At 39.1% G+C, this 19,771-nt stretch overlaps 2 protein-coding genes across 7 annotated transcripts; both read left to right on the plus strand.

Annotated features, from left to right (window-relative positions):
* Positions 1 to 86: 86 nt before the first annotated feature.
* Positions 87 to 1,448, plus strand: gng10 (guanine nucleotide binding protein (G protein), gamma 10). 2 transcript variants are annotated; one of them, XM_015975174.3, is made up of 3 exons: positions 87 to 311; positions 547 to 736; positions 1,231 to 1,448. In XM_015975174.3, exons 2-3 carry the CDS (start codon positions 656 to 658, stop codon positions 1,354 to 1,356), a joined length of 207 nt encoding a protein of 68 aa, XP_015830660.1. In that variant the 5' UTR covers positions 87 to 311; positions 547 to 655; the 3' UTR covers positions 1,357 to 1,448. The 2 variants fall into 2 exon arrangements, with proteins under 2 accessions (XP_015830660.1, XP_015830661.1); XM_015975175.3 differs by having other exon boundaries at positions 550 to 736.
* Positions 1,449 to 3,414: 1,966 nt separating this feature from the next.
* On the plus strand, positions 3,415 to 14,330 carry LOC107395737 (betacellulin, epidermal growth factor family member). Of its 5 annotated transcripts, XM_070552379.1 has the most exons (6): positions 3,415 to 9,020; positions 9,178 to 9,269; positions 9,356 to 9,463; positions 11,092 to 11,153; positions 11,618 to 11,928; positions 12,034 to 14,330. In XM_070552379.1, the coding sequence occupies exons 2-6, from the start codon at positions 9,221 to 9,223 to the stop codon at positions 14,162 to 14,164; spliced, it is 2,661 nt and encodes an 886-aa protein (XP_070408480.1). In that variant the 5' UTR covers positions 3,415 to 9,020; positions 9,178 to 9,220; the 3' UTR covers positions 14,165 to 14,330. The 5 variants fall into 5 exon arrangements, with proteins under 5 accessions (XP_070408480.1, XP_070408481.1, XP_070408483.1 ...); XM_070552380.1 differs by lacking the exon at positions 9,178 to 9,269; XM_070552382.1 differs by lacking the exon at positions 11,618 to 11,928 and having other exon boundaries at positions 3,415 to 9,269.
* The last annotated feature ends 5,441 nt before the right edge of the window (positions 14,331 to 19,771 follow it).

Here is a 19,771-nt window from a genome sequence, read left to right on the forward strand (position 1 = left end):
ACACGAAAAGCTTCGTAAACTGGGGGGGGGGGTCTTACATGTAAAACAAAATATGTAAATCAGCGTTTTAAGACATTTCATTTCATGCCAGCAACGCAATCAAAATTTATGCGGAGAAGTAATTTCACCAGTAGGGGACTTTAAATTTAACTTTGAAATCCTGTGGCCAGACTTGCAGGCTTGCTGTGCAAAAATGAATTACCACACAAGCCTCAGCGAACAGTAGAAAAGCCACAAAGAAGGAGCCACCAAATGTGAGAAGCGGACACATGGAAAATGCTTGTTGAAGGTGGCACAACTGACTGAATCAGGTAATAAAAGTTGTTCTCACAGGCACAACTTCTGTATTTGTATATGTTCAGGTAATAACACGAAGTACCATTGACATCAAACCTAAAGTTGAGATGGTAAATATTTTTATGACCATGATTTTGATATTTGATGACTGGAGTTTCCATAAAACCAACAATAACTGGTGGTTTTGTTGCATATCCTATGCAGTGTCTGAAGTGCACATAGAGGTCAGTGTGTTTCCTTCTTATCCAGCAGAGTGCTGACTGAGGTCACTTAAAAAAGAAACTCAGGCTCTTTCCTTGTCCAGCATTTACTGCCCATTAGTGGAGTCCACTGCTTGTGTCCCATCTTACCAACCAACATGACCTCCAACTCCAATTTATCCAACATGAAGCGGTTAGTAGAACAACTGAAACTTGAGGCCAGTGTGGAAAGGATCAAGGTAAGGTTATGTTTTTAGTTAATTACCTTTTAATGTTTAAATATGTTTACAGAGTCACTTTCTGCTCCTCCCGTTATGTTTCGTTGCTTCAAGTCTCTAAATTTACATTAATTTTTGGGATCCAAGTCTTCATTTGAGCCACCTAAATGTGAACTTGTTCTGCTTCAATTTTTAATTACTGCAATTTATAGTTACTAGTCTAGATTTGAGATATTAGCTAAATGTACTTTTGAGTATTCAATAACATTTGTAACACATTATGAATGTATTCCTCTCTGTTCCTTACCTAGATACTGCATCTCATCTCTTTATTTCTAAACTGACTTTTACTTTGGTAAAAGAGACTCATAATTTCTTGCAAAAATCTTGAATGAAGCAAAACACAAGTAAAATCGTGTTTTTTCACACTATCTGTAAAGTCGTCCGAGTAAATGAGAAACATTAATATTTCTAAAGCATCGCCTCCTGATGAATCCTCTTGGCTGGGTTTTTAGGTGTCCCAGGCAGCTGCAGACCTCCAGCAGTATTGTTTGCAGAATGCAGGAAAAGACGCCCTGCTGGTTGGAGTCCCCACAGGCAGTAACCCCTTCAGAGAGCCTCGGTCCTGCGCTGTGGTTTGAAGATCAGAGTCTCTGCATTTATGTGTCTGAGACAACAACTTAACTTCAAATATGGAATAAAAACCTTTGCAACTTTTTGCAGAGAATGAAGCTTTGATAATTTTCATTTCTTTCAGAGGAAAACAACTTTTCTGTTTAATTTTATTATGCAAACAATCTAAATGCCAGTTTCGAAGTCTTTCTTTCTGTGGTAGGGTGTGATCTGTGTGTGGTACAGATGATAAGTTATCTGCAGACTGCTCAAAACAGATGTTTTAGCGTGTTTTCTAAATGACGCTTTGTAATCTCATGGCGCTGGAACTTCCTGATGTTCAGTCTAAGTTAGGGACGCGGCCAGCGAGAGGAAACCGAGTCTTCCTGTTTCAAACTGCAAGACACTTTTCAGTTTGACAGCTTCTCAGACTTGCTATTTATGAACTTAAATCTCTAGTAACGCTAATTTAGAAACAAGATATGGCTCTGACATGGAGATGATTTTGTGAATAAACTTTTTGTTTGTGTTTAAATCTGTTTCGTCGTGGAAAAGTCACTTTTTCTCATCTGTTTTCAGAACGGTGTAAAATTAATCTTTTACATCAGAAATGACTCTTATAACAGAAACATTCAAGTTCAGCCTAAATAATGTCTAGTCTGTCACAAGGCTTTTGCAACTCCTTTTTATCACTTCCTTTTCCTCGTTTTGCAGTTTTAGGGTTGAGTCTCTTTCCTATAAAGAACTTTTCATTTAGAGGAAAAAAAATTCTTGTTCTTTTTAAGCAGACATTTATGACGTTGGCAAAGTAAATTATAGAATTTGTGAAGAAGTAAAAAACTAATTTGGTGCATTGTTTGATTAAAGTGATAGTAAGATATGTTATTCCCTCATTAAAGTGACATGGTGTATTTCTACCTTTACTAGTCTCTGGAAATATTAATCGAAATGTTGTTGAAAATGAATCAAATGATGTCCAGTTTTTGAAAAATATTGGCAGCTTTGTAACAGATAACCATAAAATCGGGTCTAAAGTATAAGTTGCGGGCCTAGCGTCTTTGGGGGATGCCATGTTTCCTGCTGGTCGGCACGGGGTCCTGCACCTGTCGATGACGTAACACTTGATGATTGGCTGGACGAATGGCTTATGGAAGTTGCGTTACCACGTTTGAAAATATTTAAGTAGTAAGAAACAGGAATTTTATAACAAATCTGATACTCTTCAAAACCGATAAAAAGGAACAGAATCGAAAAAGAGATGCAATATATTTTGGCCGAGCGGTATTGCTGTAGTATGATGACGTTGTCGGCAGGTACAGAACCCCGAGCAGATCTGGTACCTATGTCGCCAGAAAACTAGCATTGGCATTTCATTCTCTCGATGGAATTAACTTAAGGACCATCAAAGTCTGAGGAGTCACGCCAAGGCCGCATGCTTTCTGTTCCATAGGTAACAACATTTATCGTAATGTTTGTTTAAACAAGCAACAATCTTGGCGGTATGGTGAAAAAAATACCCTGAAATGTATGTACTGCCCCCTAGGGCCAGGAAACTACACAATGCCACTTTAAAAAGCCAATTTGTTTCTGCTTGGCCTAACCGAATACTAATAACTTATATAGCTCATTTTTAAATATAATTCAAATTTGTTATGTGTTGAATTTTGCATCTGTTTGGATGCTCTGGAACGCAACATTAAAGATGTAACATGGGAGTGTTATGGACATTTTATATTTCATTACTTTAGTCCTATTAACAGATCTATTACTGTAACTGAATATCCTGAAAACACACACACACACACACACACACACACACACACACACACACACACACACACACACACACACACACACACACCTCTTATCTCTTTGCTTAAATAAACTCTGTGACCAGCTGTTCAGGGCATTTGCCCTGCACACTTGCCACTAAATCATGATTTGGTTGTATGTCTACCTTATTGATTCTTGTTGTCTCTTTCTAGCTACAGGAAATGGGTTTATTGGTAAACATACTGATAAAATCCATGGCAGGGAGTTTTATGTCTTTCAGTATCAGGCAACTCGGCTGAGGTTGAAGCTTGAGTCCCAGCAGCAATCGCTCACAGATCAGCCATCTTTATCCATAGCCACCTTATGGCTTTCATTGTAGCACTCCTAAGTTAAATTAAAGTCACAATTGGAGCAGGTTTAATACCTTTGAGACATGTTCCTTCTACACTGTTTTTGTTTACCGTTTAGCTGCAGGACAAAAACGCCTACACAATAATAAAAAAATTGGGATGGATCACTTCCACAGGATGTGTGATAAATCACATGAGCACTCATTCAGATGTAAATTATATCTAACATTAATGAAAAACAGTAGATAAACACCAGTAAATGGACTGTATTTTATATAGCGCCTTTTAGACTCATAGAAACCCCCAAGGTGCTGTACCCCACACACACACACACACACACACACACACACACACACACACACACACACACACACACACACACACACACACACACACACACACACACACACACACACACACACACAATCATCATTTATTTATTTCCAACATGCCAATAACATCACAATTAACAACACAATTTAAATCAATAATAAACCTCACAAGATAAATCAATAATAAATCAAGTTGACATTGTTGTAGGCATGTTCGAAAGGGAGTGGGCGGAAGTCAAGCTTATTCAAGCCCACCCCTATTTTTCACTAACACTTAAACATTCAATATGTAGCATTAACTCAAATTCAACAATTTTATGACCAAAGAAAAAAAAATCATAATCATTACAATAATAATAATAATAATAATGGTAGTCTAGACAATTTAACAATTCTTGTCAATATCATTAATTATATATTCCCATACACCTTTACTCACATCATCGCCCATTCTTATTTGTAATGTATTTTAACCAAACTGTTCTTCTGTAGTGTGCTTTAAAAATCTGAATATTATGACATTGTTTGTGATCAGTCTTTAAGTTATTCCATATTTTTATCCCACAGACAAGACACACAAAAGCTTTTACGTGTTGTTCACACCAGTGGTCATTTAAATATTTTATCTTTCCTTAGGCTATGTGACAGCTCTTTAATTATAAATAGCTTTTGTAAATTATTTGGTAGAAGTTTATTAAATGCTTTGAAAAGAATTTAAACTGTTTGCTACGAAATTATATCCTGTAATTTTAATAATTTTGATTGTAAAAAAAAGTTGATTTGTATGTTCTAATAAACCATCTTTATTTATGATACAGACCGCTCTTTTCTAGTAATATATAAAGGGGATGTAAGGAGCATTGATAATTATTCCCCCATACCTCAGCGCCATAATAAGGGAGAAGTAAGGAGCAATACAATACACGAAGTGTGTTGCAATCAAGAAATGACTTGGCTTCGTTTATTATCGATAGACTTTTTGAAATTTTTTGTTTTGTGTGTCTGATGTGAGGTTTCCATGACAGTTTACTGTCTATTGTGATTCACAAAAATATGCTTTCTTGTACCATTTCAATTTGAAACCCATCTTTATTTATTGGCAACTCAAACTTAGTTTCTTGATTACCAAATTTTATTGCTTTAGTCTGGTTTAAATTTAGTGACAACTTATTGCTGTCCATCCATCTTTTAACAACAATCAATTCTTCGTTTATTTTTTAATAAGATTTGGATCATTTTCACTGCTATAAAATATATTTGTATCTGCAAATAAAATAAATTTTAGTAATGTAGATGTTTCAAAAATATCATTAATGTACAAATTGAACAAACTAGGTCCCAGTACTTATCCCTGGGGTACACCACAAACAATGTCAAGATTTATTTGACTTTTTCTGTCCAATACTAATACTGTACCCTTCCACTTAAATAACTTCTTACCCAGTCCAATGCCACTCCTCTAACTCCATATCTATCCAATTTGTCAAGCAGAATTGAGTGATTTGTTGTATCAAAAGCTTTTTTGAAGTCAATAAAAATTCCAATTGCATATTTTATGTTGTCAAGTGCACTGGTGATTTCTTCTATAGCATCCATTATAGCCATAGAAGTTCTTCTTTTATTTCTGAAGCCATATTTTCCATCATTAACTGTGTGATGTTCATCAATGAAAATTTGTAGTTGTGTATTAAAGAGTTTTTTCAAGATTTTTGAAAACTGAGGCAACAATGAGATCGGTCTGTAGTTGGTAAACATGTGTTTATCATTATTTTTGTAGAATGGTATGACTTTACCAATTTTTATTTTGTTTGGAACTTTACCAGTTTGAAATGATAAGTTACAAATGTAGGTGAGTGTTTTGGAGATACGATTTATAACTTTTTTCACCAGGAACTTATCAATGTCATGACGGTCAGTAGATAGTATGCTTTTGCATTTATAAACAATATTTATAAGTTCTTGTTTGGTTATAGCTGCAAGAAAAATTGAGTGCGTTTACTTTAATCTTTTCATTGAATTGTCCAATTGGGATGTCTCGAATTTCACTTGCTAAATTTGGTCTAGTATTAACAAAAAATTAATTGAAGCTATCTATTGCTAATTTCATATTACATTTGTTTCCATGTGCATCTCGAAAATGGTTTGGATATCCTGTCTTTGTGGTTTTGTATTTAATTAAACCATTCAACATGTCCCATGTTCCTTTTAGATTATTTTTGTTATCATATAATATATTCCTATAGTACAGTTTTTTACTGTCTCTTATTATATTAGTTAATTTATTTTTGTATATCATTGTTCTGCTTCTTTAGTGTTGGAATTGATACATTTTTTATAAAGATAATTTATCTTTTTACAAGCATTTAATATTCCTTTTGTAAGCCAAGGAGATCTAGATTTATTTTTCTTGGAGCAAGACACTGTTTATTATATAAGGAGTCAAAAATTTCTAAAAAGGAGTTATATGCTTTCTCCACGTCTCTATAACTCGAACTCCAATCCTGTAATGACAAGCTATTATTGAAAGCATTAATGGTTTCCTCCGTTTTTATTCTGTTGTAGGTGACCATGTCAGGTTCTTTGTCTTTCTTTACTTCACACACCCAGTAATGATAAAAATAGGCAAATGGTCTGTAATATCAGATATGAAGAGACCACTGATTACATCATCTGCCATATCATTAGTAAAGATATTATCAATAATTTTGGTGCCACGTGTTATTCTACAGGATAAAATGACATGCTATACATTAATGAAAGCATCAGTTGTTTTAAGTTTAGTTGGGTTCAACAAATGAATACTGAAGTCACCACATATGCATGTTGGTTTTTTGTTCACTGTAGAAAAAATATTCTCCATCCTTTCTTGAAAGATGTCCGTATTCGAACCGGGTTGCCTATATATACAACTTACAATAATGTTTTCTTTCTTTTCATTAAATATTTCTACCATCAAACATTCCATTATGTCATCCTAAGCTAATGACGTGCTTTTTCACTATAAACTGTGCTGTTTTATGGATACATAGCACAACCCCACCTTCTGTTATATTTTTCCTGTTTACATATTCAAGATTAGAATCATTTTTGTGGAAATTCACTCCCTTATACTTATTGAACCAAGTTTCAGAGATGGCAATTACACTAAAAGGGTGAACATAATGTTGCAGGTATTCATTTATAGAATTAAAATTTATATACATGCTTCTGCTATTAAAGTGTATGATTGCGCACGCGCCTATGGCACGCACACACGCACGCACGCACACACACACCCATGCAATCCCTTCTTTCAAACACAGGAGGGCAACAGTGAAAAGAAAAACCTCCAGCAGAACCAGAACCAGGCTCATAATGTGGTGGCTTTCGGCCTCAGCATCACTAAAAACAACACGTCTGAACAGATCAGCTCATTTTTCATAAACCAACTGCAGTGGATAATTTTCATAATTTAACAAATATACAAAGATGAAATTAAAACCATTTGCTTTGTTAGTTTCAATGACAAACTTTTAAAATTGTGCATGACAGAAACACAAGTGTGCCATCTGGTGGTACAGTTCCAAATAACACAAAATAGTCTGCAGCAGGCTTTCATATCCTTGTTTTGTCTTCTTGCTGTATCATCCTACCATTATTCATATTACACAGTTATTTTGCCTGCCAGTGAGCTTCCTGTTTCTGCTCACCTGCATTTGGGTCCTATTGTAACGACTCCCACTTCCTGACAGAAGGATCTGACATATTGGACCCAGTGGGGAGCTCCTGCCAGCCTTCAGGTGGAACTCATTTGTTTTCCATGGTAGTAGCAAGACCAATGAGATTTTGAGGAGGGGTGGTTCCAACGCACCCTAGCTGTTCCCGGGTGATCTGACACTTTCCGATGAGCACCTGTTGGTCTCTTAGGTACCTGTTGAGTAACCTCTGCTGATCGCTGTGGTCCACGCTCCGCTCCAGCTGTCTCCAGTGGCTCCGTTTTTGAGATCCAGACATCCTCGGAGTGTTGAGCTGGCCTCCCCTGTCCTGGCTCTAGCTGGTTCTGCCTAGCAAGAGGCTCCAGCTTGTTGCCCTGTCTTGCAAACCCTGCTGTGATGTCTCTGGGTTACCGTCCACCCTCTGTGAAGCCCCACTGTCCTGGGTTTTCCTGACCCACCCTTTTTCCTGTTGGTTCATGTTTTGGGTGTCGGGAGCTAGGGGGGGTAGGGGGTGTCTGTCAGGATATGCTCCTTCTCCCTCTGACGTGTTGCCCAGTCTCTCCTCCTTGTTTATTGGACACACCTGCCCCTTGTTATCCTAGCCACCTGATTCCTGATTACCCTCATGAATTTTACCCTCTGTTGGTGCTTGTCTTTGTCAGATCCTCGTCTTGTCTTCCCACCTACCATTATTCATATTGAATAGCTCTTTTGCCTCCCGTTCCTGCTCACCTGCATTTGGGTCCTTTTGCAACCAACTCCACTTTGTGACAGGGAGAGAACAAAAAATACTAAAAGTAACTGATAGAATTCTAGAAAAATGAGTATCAAACTACGTTTTATTCATTACACCCACTATATCTCATGCTCTTTAGGTTCAGTTTGGTAAAAGTTTGAGTTAATCAACATTTTCAAATCCTGTAGAACAGAACATTTACATTTATAAAAGCCCCTCAAACAAAAGGGCTGAAGATGCAACAATAGTCTGTGTCCTGCATCTGTCACAGTCTGCAATCTAAAAGACAATCAGGCTGAGAGGATAAATAGAGCCTGACACATTTGGCTTGTAAACAGGTTTAAATGCTGCTTCATTCTTAAGAAAACAGACGCCAGGTGTACAAAGCACTCTTTTGCTGTGAGAAGGAGGAAATAACCTGAATACCTTGAATAGATCTGTCTCCTTTAAAGGTGTGGGTGGAGCACAGAGAGCAGAGTTTGGTTTCAGCACCGCCCACATTCTCACAAGCATTTCAGCTCAGAGTTCAGAGAGCTGCAGCCTGTGAGCTATTTAGTGTAAAATCCCGTTTACTTCAAGCTGACATGAAGTTAGTTGCCATCAATGAAGAGCCACGACACGACGCACCGATGGGAAACTCTTTCTGCTTGTTCACACCTCTCTCTAAGGTCGATGACCTCTGAGAAGGACTCGGTCCAGCTGAACTCCTCTTGGTCAGTGAGAGTGAAACTTCATGAATCGGATGAACTTTTCCATCAAGTGAGGAGATGGTAAAAGTGTGCAGACTCTATGTAGGAATATTGGCAGGTAAGATTCCCTGTTTTACCCAGTTTGAAGCTTGAATTTTCTTTTCATTTTAAATGTTTTATTTGAATACTTGTAGAGATGTGTGAGATGCTTACAATACATAATTTCTTTTCTGCATGGAGTGCAACTAAACTGATCATATTTTCATTTTATTTAGCCAAACCAAGATTGAAGGTGCTTTTCTGCAGACTGACTGACTAATGATTGATGGAAGAGCCAAAACACAAGCAGAACATTGTCTGATTACTGGTGCAGAACCAGTGAGAGAAATGTGGTCCCAGACTGGTTGACATGTTGAATGCATTACAGGTGTGTGTGTGTGTTTGTGTCTGCAGCTCTGGCCTTGTGTAAATACTGCCTGGCTGAATGGAATACCACTCACAAGTCTGCCAATCAGACTGTGTCCAACTGTAATCTCCATGGTGACAGAGACAATTGCACAGGTAGGAATAGAAGGGGGCGTATGCCTTGGCGAAGCCATGAATGGTTGATTCTTTTTAGACTCAGTGGATCAATGGACAAGAGGACAGAAACACACAAAAACATGTTTGTACTGGGAAAAATAAATTGTCATCATATTTTAAATACCTTTAATAGAAATGAGGAAAAGAAAGTTGATGTCTTTGGAAAGAAGCTGCATAAGTAATTATACTGTCACCATAATATATATAATTATATATCAACATTTTTAACATTGGTGCACAGAACGTAAACATTTCTTTAGCCTATACAGTCATTAAATGCATTATTTATTTATTGTAAACAAATGTATTCTGTTATCATTTCTGTTTTGTAGAAATATCTAAAAAAACAGCATCATGGGAGAAATTAGATTACGTCTAGTTCCGTCTCCTTTTTTGTGCAGTTGTCCAATTAGCAGTGTCCAGATGATGCTTGTTTCTGGTCATTTTCTTTGCCATTGCACCTATCTGTACAATAAGCATATCCCACCAGCAGACTGTGGCACAGACCAAATGCTTTTCATTGTAAAATGGGCGAAAGTTCAACGAGAGGAAGGTGTGGCTTGTTTCTCTGGTAGAAGAGACTCTCTGGACATTTATTTACTAAGAAAGAAGTGCTGGAACTCAGCTAAAACTCATTTGTTTCTCAGGAAATCACATTTTATTGAAAGTTTCGGTTTGAAATCTTGCAGGTGTGTGTGTGTGGGGGGGGGGGGGGGGGGATGATTGATCATCCAGCAGGTCTTTCCTGCGAGACCCTTTTAATATTCTAGTTTTGAGGTGTGGTTTGACAAAAAACAAATACCGTTAGATTTAGGTACAGTTGTGTATGAAGTCTTTTGGTTTTCAAAGCAAACAAAGAACTGTTTGTTACAGGTGAAATGATGCTTCCCGTTTGTGCATTACATTTGTTTAAGGTTTCATTGAGTTGGGCTCATGCAAGAAATCGATGCCCATTCTCCCTTGATACCTCATGCCATCTGCTCTGCAGGCAGCACCCTGTTAGCTCGTCAAGTGTAACATTTTGGCCTTAGAAACTCATCTTTGTGTTTTTGTGAAAGAATCAATAAAAGCTGTATGATGGAAATTTTACTTAAATTCTGTCAGAAAACATCCCAGTCCATGAACAGCCTCAGGAGTTGGTCTATATTAGGGCCATTCCACCGAATGGGTGCCATTTCCATCCATTTCCGTCCCCAGGAGGTTTTTTGAATCAAGGTGCATGAAAATTTACGGGTAAATAATTTTTGTTATTAAACAAAAGGTCCTGCATAAGTATCTGAGTGTAAATTTAACATTAATCTTGGGCAAGAATAATAGAAAGTACTTTGAACACTGAAAAAACATTTCAGTGCATGTATTTTTCACCTGTCCCTGATCTTTAACATTACTCTTAGAGTGAAATATAATTAATAAAATCCCCCCAAATTTATCTTTTTTTTGCATTTTTGCGTGACTCTATATCCTGTCTATGTTTCACAAATACTTTTTTCAAAACAATTTTATACTTTATTTGTTAAAATACACATTTTAGTTGTGTCCCTAGGTTTACACTCAGTCCTGTTACCCAAATACATTACCCCATCTGTTTTATTTTGAAAATTCCAAAGGTGACCCATACAACAGGAAGTTGCATCATAAGGATCTTCAAAAGGCCATGGGAAGACCAAAAGTAAGGTCTCTCATTCATTTTTCTGTCTATTTAATAATATATTAGCTGTAAATGACGAGGTCAATCTCAACATACTGTCCTGTTACTTTAATTATATCTTACTTACCATTTGTTTATTTTAAAAATACACATTTTTGGTAAATCACTAGATTGTGCTTTATGTCCTCATGCTATTAGCAACGATGTGATGTGGCTATATTTGGTGTATTTGCTAACTCTATGCTAAAAACTCAGTCCTGTTACTTTCAGTCCTGTTACCCATATGAGAAGTAACAGGACTGAGTAATGGTAACAGGGCTGAGTAGAGTTCATTGATGAAGTGATAATTTTTTAGATAGAATATATTATTTTACACTATTGACTTGATTTTATTTATTTATTTATTTATTATTTTACTTTTACACTTGACATTGCAGAGGTTGTGATCTAAGATCAGTTTTGTAATGTGACTTTAATGCTTGCAGGGAGCAAAGCCACCACATAGTGCAGCAGAAAAGCAGCGGCTCTATCGGGCTCGACGTGATGCCGACCCAGAGCGGAGGGAAAGATATCTTGAGAGGGAAAAAAGAAAATACAGGGAGGACTTAGAATCAGGCAAGAAGAAAACAATTGACCAACTAAGTGAGAGAGAAAAGTGCAGACGACGCAAAAAGTGGAGGGAGACATACCATACAATCAAAGACAGAAAAAAAGTTCAGCAGTACCTTGTGACCCCTCCAGACACACCCCAACTCTCACCAGAGCAAGCTATAGATCCACAACCAAGAACTTCCAGGTCCAATTTATGAAATTGATATCCATCTGTTTATACAATATAATAACATTAATTTGTAACATCTGAAATATGTAAATAAGTGCTATTTTGACATGTTTCTTCTAGGCAATGTGATCAGGGGCGGAGAAGACGACGAAAAACACTAAAGAACCTTGAAAAACAAATTCATCAACTACAAGGCCTATTGAGGAAACAAACCCAGAAAACAGAAAAATACAAGAAAAAAGTCCAGCGCATGACAAAGAAAGTCCTAAAAAAGAAGACAAAAGAAACTGAGTCTCCACGCACAAAAGTTAAAAGACAGATGACACAGCTTCCACCAGCAGCCATTCAAAAAACTCTTCTGTTTCATGAGGCTCTGGTGGACGGCATCCGAAACAAATACAGAAAAGCACAGGGGGAAAAAGAAAGGCAAATAATTGCAAAAGTACTAACAGAAAAAGTCCTTAAAAAGTACAGATTGCAACGCTTGGCTCAAAACTCATTAGGATTTTCAAAGAAAAGATGGAGGAATGATGAGAATGTCAACTACAGCTACCAACGGAAGCGGAACAGCAGGGTTCCAGATAGTTTGACAAGTAGAGTGAGAGCTTTCTACACAAGGGATGATGTTAGTCGTATCACAACAGGGAAGAGACAGACCATCACTTGGAAGAAAACTAAAAAGCAGAAACGGTTCCTTTTGGATACCATGAAAAATTTGCACATGAAGTTTTTAGCTGAAGAGCAAAGCTCCATCTCTTACTCACTCTTCTGTTTGCTTCGTCCTTTCTGGGTTATTCATCCAACTCTGAGTGATCGGGACACATGCATGTGCAAGATGCATGAGAATCTGGGTTTTATTGTACAGAAGCTGCACAACTTGAAAGTGATCAGCACTATCAACCTGGAAGATCTTGTGAAAACCATCGCATGTGACACAGAAAACATGAAGTGCATGTATGGAGAATGCTCTGAGTGCAAGAATCTATGCTGCCCAGTCTCCTCCAAGTACAATCCAGAGAGTCAAGAGACATATCTCCAATGGGCAATAGTGGATAAAGAGCATAACAATGACCCCAGTGGCAAAACATCTAAAATCACAATCAAACAAGAATCCCAGGCAACACAAGAAGAACTTCTGGACCAGCTGAACCTGCTGCTGCATAGGTTTAAGAGACATTCTTATAACATCAAGAATCAGTTTACCCACTACAGGGCACTGAGACAGGGCTTGAAGTCACATGAATGTTTAATTCACGTTGACTTCTCTGAAAATTACGTCTGCAAGTACAGCACAGAAATACAGGCTGTCCACTTTGGAGCATCACACCAGCAGGCAACACTGCACACAGGTGTGCTTTATGTGAACACATCCTCCTGCCCTATGTCCTTCTGCACAGTGTCCCCCTCAAGACTGAAGGGTCCACCAGCAATCTGGCAGCATTTGTCACCAGTCCTTGATTATGTGCATGTGGCACATCCAGAGGTCTCCACAATCCATTTTTACAGTGATGGCCCATGCACTCAGTATAGACAGCGAGGGAATTTTTTCATGTTTTGTACTGAGCTGTTCAAACAAGGATTCACTGCTGGAACATGGAACTTCTTTGAGGCGAGCCATGGGAAGGGGGCACCAGATGGTGTAGGAGGAGCTCTGAAGAGGAGAGCCGACAGTCTGGTCAGCAAAGCGACAGACATTCCTCATGCTGCCAAATTCTTTGATGTGTTGCAAAAGACAGAAACAACAATTAAGTTGTTTTTTGTCAATGAGGAAGCAGTGGAGAAAGCTGTTCAGGAGATGCCAAATGATGTGCCATCAATTCCCTCCACAATGAGGATACATCAGGTGGTAACCCTTGCCCAAGGAGAACTGACATACAGAGATATCAGCTGCTTGTGCACAACAAGACAAAATCTAACTTGTAAGTGCTTTAATGCAAAGTCTTTCACGTTGGATCATCAACAGGCAGCACTCAGAGCCACAGAAATTATGTGGCAAAGTTCAGACATTGTTGGCAAATGGTGTGTGGTTAAGTATGATGATGACATATACCCAGGTGTCATCACAGATACATCTGAAACACATGTTGAGGTCCGTTGCATGCACAAAATTGGGGTCAACAGGTTTTTCTGGCCAGCGCGCAAAGACCTGCTGTGGTACCTCTTTGAGGACATTTTGTGCATCATCCCACCCCTGAGGCAGGTCACATCTCGCTATATGGCAATTGAAAAAGGGGGTCTGGGACCAACTTGACAGTGTGCCTTAGAAAAGGCCACACAAAGCCCCTGTAGCACATGTGCCCCGTGTTCATTGGTCATTCCTGTTACCCTCTGTTCATTCCTGTTACAGCTTGTTCATTTCTGTTACTCAGTTGTTTGTCTGTAAAAAAACAATAAAAATGAACTTATTTTTTCAATCATATTTGTTCCACCATTTATTAAATAGTTTACTGAATTACATTAGAATAAATTTTATTAACTAGAGCCCTGTGTCTCCTTGAAATGAAAAATATGGCTTTTGATCTTTCAAAAAATTACAACTTTTGTATGTTCATGTGAATTTTTTTATAACAAACATTAAATATTTGAACTTAAAACTAACCTTTTTATTAAAATAAACACTTTCTTGAGGGGAAAATGAAGGAATTAGTTGACAGTCTTCTATATGTGCTTTTTAAGAAGTTACATGAGTTTTGGTAACAGGACTGAAAATAAAGCAAACACGTTCATCTAAAAAAACATGTAAAAAATTAATTAAAGGCATTTAAGATTGACCAATGATCATTTGAAATAGTTAAATAAGTGTGTTACTAGATTTACTTTTGAAAATTGCATTAAAACCCAGTTTAATTTGATGCACTTGCATAAAATAAATGGCACCTATTCGGTGGAATTACCCATTAGCATACTAAGTCTTTAAGATGCATCATACTGGTGGAAATACAATTAAAACCAACATACTTTAACTTCTTTTTGTCAATTTAAATTGTGAAGTATGGAAAAAATACCTTAATTTAAAATGTTTATGCCATTAATTCTGCTAAATGTGAAGAAACACATTGAACTGTTTTATTTTATGCTTTTACAAGATGCTAAACTTGTGATCCAGCCATTTTCCTAGCCTACAGGGATAATTGGCTAAGCTAACTGAACACCTGCTTTAGTTTAGTTTATTTCCCTAGTCAGAGATCCCACTAGAAACCCACAAATACACGTACATCTCTATAACCGCCCCATTCTACTTTAACTGAAGCATTCTCCATTCAGCGCTGAGGTCGTAGCTGTGAACCAGCTCTCATGTTTCAGCTAACAAATGGAGCGCTCCCACTGATGTCACCTGGATAGCGGCGGTGTTGTTTTACCCGCTCGCTCCGTGAGATCCTTTTACTGGAGCGGGTTGTAAAGATAGCAGCAGCTTTGTGAGCAGGGCTACATGAAACGTGTCGTCAGAAGTTCATCACCTGTTTCAGGGTGTGATAGTGTGCAAGCTAAAATAAAACATAAAGGAGGCCAGAGGCAGCGAGAAGGGGGCTCTCAACCTGCCATGTTTCAGCTAATTGAAACACATGGCTAATGAGATATTGACAACTCCAGGCATTTGCATGGTTGGGTTTCCTCTCTATATCATATTGCAAACTGTCTATTTATAAATTGGGTCATGGCAGTGGCAGAGGGTACGTCACAGAAGCAAGATGACAAAATGTGACATAGGTACAGATAGAAACAGTTGACTAAAATTGGATCCTTTATTTTACTTAAGAGGTGGATTTGTGAATATTTTTGATAAAACATGTACCTGTAGAAGCTTGTTTGAGCAACACCTGCACCGTCAAGTGGCTCTCCATCTGAATCTTGTCCTAAAATCAAACTTTTGTGAAGTCATTATTAAAGATGTGGTTCACTGAAAAAACTCTTAATTATATATATATACATATATTTTTTTTATTATAATTGGTCACTCTTAGGTTTTCCTGCAGACTGAACATAAAACTAGGCACACTGTCAATTACCATTCATGGACTCACCCCATAACTTTCATGGACAGGATTTCTAGTTGCAGTCAAGGTGAGGAGAACTGTTTTGGTGGCCTAAGGATCAGGTCTCTGCTTTTTGCAGATTATGTGGTCCTGTTTGCTTCATCAGAACGTGATCTTCAGCTTTCGCTGGAGCGGTTCGCAGCTGGGATGAGAATCAGCTCCTCTAAATCTGAGACCATGGTCTTGAATTGGAAAAGGGTAGAATGCCTTCTCTGGGTAGGGGATGGGGTCCTGCTCCAAGTGGAGTTTAAATCCCTTTTTACAAGACGCACCGTGCCGGCAAACTGGCGTAATATTATCGCAATGGTGTGTCTCATGAACGTGCCATCCCGGCATGGCTTTGCACGAATTTTACAACATTCGCTTGGTAGTAATATTGCAGTAATTGTCGTCCCATAAAGGGCGATTGCGCCTTGGCGCAACAAAGGGAGGTGTTATGATGATGTGGGGAGTTACTGCCGAGCTTCGGCCGGCAACTACATTGAAAATGAAAGTAAACATGGGCCTTAAGTTTTGCTTTTTGGACAAAAGCAGCTAAAACGGCAAACTTGCACTCCTGGAGCTTCTCTCTGTAAGAGCTGGAGCTCAGATCATGAGAGACTGCACTGGGACTGTGGAGGACAGACCCCTTTATTAATGATCGTGGCTTCAATCGCAATAAAAACAAGTTATGTCCAAGATAAACGGAAGACCGCAGCAGTGCAAGGACCGCCCCCATACCCCCTTTATGCTGCCATCACCTAATCTTTTATAAAAGGACACAATTGCACCACAGTATCGCCACAGTCTGACCACTAATAAAGGACCTAAGGCTCCCTGATGCTGCTACGGCACTGCAGCAAATTGACGGCATTGTTTTTTTTTTAAATGCTTTAAGTTGTCAATTGTTCATGAGTGAGAGAAAAATGTAGAGCAAGATTGATAGGTGGATTGGTGCTGGGTCTGCAGTGATGCGGGCGTTTTACCGGTCTGACATGGTGAAGAGGGAGCCAAGCCGGAAGGCAAAGCTTTTGATTTATCGGTAGATCTACGTTCCTACCCTCACCCATGGTCACAAGCTTTGGGTGGTGACCGAAATAACAAGATCACGGATACAAGCGGCCAAAGAAGGTTTTTTCCACAGGGTGTCTAGGCTCTACCTTTAGAGATAGGGTGAGAAGTTCTGTCATCCAGGAGGGGCGTCTGCCATGATGTTTTCAGTCCCCTTCTTGTGACGGATCTCCAGGGCGAATTCTTGTAGTAGGAGGGCCCATCTCATCAAACGTTGGTTGTGGTTGTACATGCGGTGGAGAAAGGTCAGCGGATTATGATCTGTAAACACAATAGTGGTGAATTGACTGTTTCCAACATGTTGCAGGGACCATATGAGAGCTAAGGTCTCCTTCTCAATGGTGGAATAATGTTGTTGTGCCAGGTTAAACTTCCTTGAGAAGTAGCAGATGGGGTGATCAAGTCCACCAGCGTCTTCTTGGAGTAGCACAGCTCCAGCTCCGGCATCAGAGGCATCGACCTCGAACTTAAAAGGTCTGGAAAGGTCAGGGGCTGTAAGAACTGGAGCACAACAGAGCAGGTCACGAAGAGCAAGGAAAGCCTGGTTACATTCGGAGGTCCAAGAAAATGGGATGTTGGTGCTTAACATGTCTGTGAGTGGTTTGGCAACAGTGGAAAAGTTACGGCAGAAGCAGCTGTAATAACCGGTCATGCCCAAAAATCGGCAGAGTTCTCTGCGGGTGGTCAGTGGCGGAAATGAAACGATTGCCTGGATTTTATCAGAGCGCGCCCTCACTTGGCCTTTTCCTACCTCTTTCCCTAAATAACGGACAGTGGCTTTCACGAACTCACACTTAGCGAGATTTAAAGTCAAATTAGCCATCTTCAGTCGGTCAAACACTTGGGCTAAGGTCTGGAGGTGAAGATCCCAGGACGGAGTGTAGATGACAATGTCATCGAGATACGTGCTGCAATGAGGCACATTAGACAAAACCTGGTTTACTAAACGCTGGAATGTGGCAGGAGTGTTCCTCAAACCAAATGGCAACATGGTGTACTGGAGCAGGTTATCCGGAGTGACGAAAGCAGAAACTTTAGAAGCAAACGGAGTTAGTGGCACCTGCCAATAATCTTTAAGAAGATCCAGCTTGGTAACAAATGAAGCTGAACCGACACTATCCACACTATCCTCCACACGAGGCAAAGGAAATTAATCTGGCACAGTTTTGGCATTTAACTTCCGGTAGTCTGTAACAAACCTATATACTATATGAGCCATCAGGTTTATTTTCCAACAAACATGGTGAGCTCCAGGAACTGGTGCTGGGCTTTGCTAGGCCATGTTCTAACAGATAAGTCACCTCATTTCTCATTAACTCTCTCTTCATCGGACTAGCCCTGTAAGGGTGGCCAGGGTGGCTTTCTAGTGGCCAGAAAGTGACAGTGTCTGTCACACCCATCTTGACTCCTTACGGGGTATGCTGTTGATGGTTTAACGTCCAAGAGACGGCATGAAATGTCTTTGCTAGTAGAAGCTGTTAACCTTAGCAATTCCACCACATGTCAGAACTCCTCCAAGTCTGTGTTATTTGTGGAGATAAAACATGAGTCAGTGGTAGAGTTGCATTGCCATTCAGAGGTGATATGTCCAAAAATCAAGAAGTAAGACCCCAAATCCTGTTGTCTGAAGCTCAGCTCTGCATTCTTCTAGAAAAAGGTGCACCAGGACCTTTTGTACCCAGAGTACGACTTAAGCTTGATGTATACTTCTCCGTGAGCTCCGCAAAGGTTGGAAAGGTTTTCACGAGAACTTCCGTGCAGGCAGCGCAGCGTTGCAAAGCAATTCCCCCGCCAGGACAACAGAGGGCCTAGTGCTTTTCTGTGGTGTCCTGCCACCAAAACACTCATGTATCCGGTACGCAATAGTGTATTTATTAATATGTTTAAATATTTCATAGACTTAATAACACGGACAAATTTGTCCTTCATTCTCCTCCACCTCTTAATGCGGTCGCTACCTCTAAACTCACATTTCCTGTCATTTTCCCTAATGTTTGCTCTGTATTTTGTACTCCTTTAGTCACGGGTTAATAAACGTTCATATATTTTCTGACTTTTTCCGCGACGCATTCTTTCATCTCTTCTGAGTCTGTTGCTAAATATCTTTAACGGGGCAACAGCAGCGCTGATGACGAATTTACAGGAAGCGGCGTCCTGAAAAATAACAAGCTTGTGTCACTTTGGACGGATGTTCAAAAATTTGGGCATGTCTCCATCACCCTCTGCGAGCCTGTCGGAGACCCCTTGCGCCAACACGTTGTGGGTCTCTGCACTGAGGCAGACGGAGAAGTATAAATCAGGCTTTACAAGGCATTCATTCCTACTCCTGAGTGAGGTGGGCGTGGCCATCCACAGATTGTTGTCTTGAGCTCAGACCACTGCAAATGTATTGATTAAATGAGTGAACCACACCTTCAAAGAAGAGGTAAATTTAATAATAAAACAGGGTGCAGTCCTTCATCAGAAATCTTCATGAAACAATACTTTTTAAAATGTATGCAACTGCTGTATCTGCTTAAATGTTCGTCTGGTTCTCAGTGCATGAGTCCAGCCAAACAGACAAAGCTGAACTCCAAAGAATTTTTACAACCTTTTGCCTATCGCATTGGACAATTCATAGAAAACTTGATTATCATCTGTCTGAACACAAAGCTCCTTATTTTCTCAGCAGTGCATCCAATTCACGCAAATGTAATACTTTAGTTGACAATGGTTTACATTATTTTAGGGTACAAGTTGCAAGAATTTGCTTCTGTAACACATTTTTTTATATT

Source organism: Nothobranchius furzeri, chromosome 6, assembly GCF_043380555.1.
Source record: "Nothobranchius furzeri strain GRZ-AD chromosome 6, NfurGRZ-RIMD1, whole genome shotgun sequence".
NCBI lineage: Eukaryota > Metazoa > Chordata > Actinopteri > Cyprinodontiformes > Nothobranchiidae > Nothobranchius > Nothobranchius furzeri.

Bases quoted from the DNA above. Each gene is read 5' to 3' on its own strand.
- LOC107395737 (XM_070552379.1), top strand. From the start codon at position 9,221: ATGATTGATGGAAGAGCCAAAACACAAGCAGAACATTGTCTGATTACT. The intron at 9,270-9,355 runs GTGCAGAACCAG...TTGTGTCTGCAG, and splicing joins AGAACATTGTCTGATTACTG to CTCTGGCCTTGTGTAAATAC. The intron at 9,464-11,091 runs GTAGGAATAGAA...AAAATTCCAAAG, and splicing joins TGACAGAGACAATTGCACAG to GTGACCCATACAACAGGAAG.
- gng10 (XM_015975174.3), top strand. From the start codon at position 656: ATGACCTCCAACTCCAATTTATCCAACATGAAGCGGTTAGTAGAACAA. The intron at 737-1,230 runs GTAAGGTTATGT...CTGGGTTTTTAG, and splicing joins CCAGTGTGGAAAGGATCAAG to GTGTCCCAGGCAGCTGCAGA.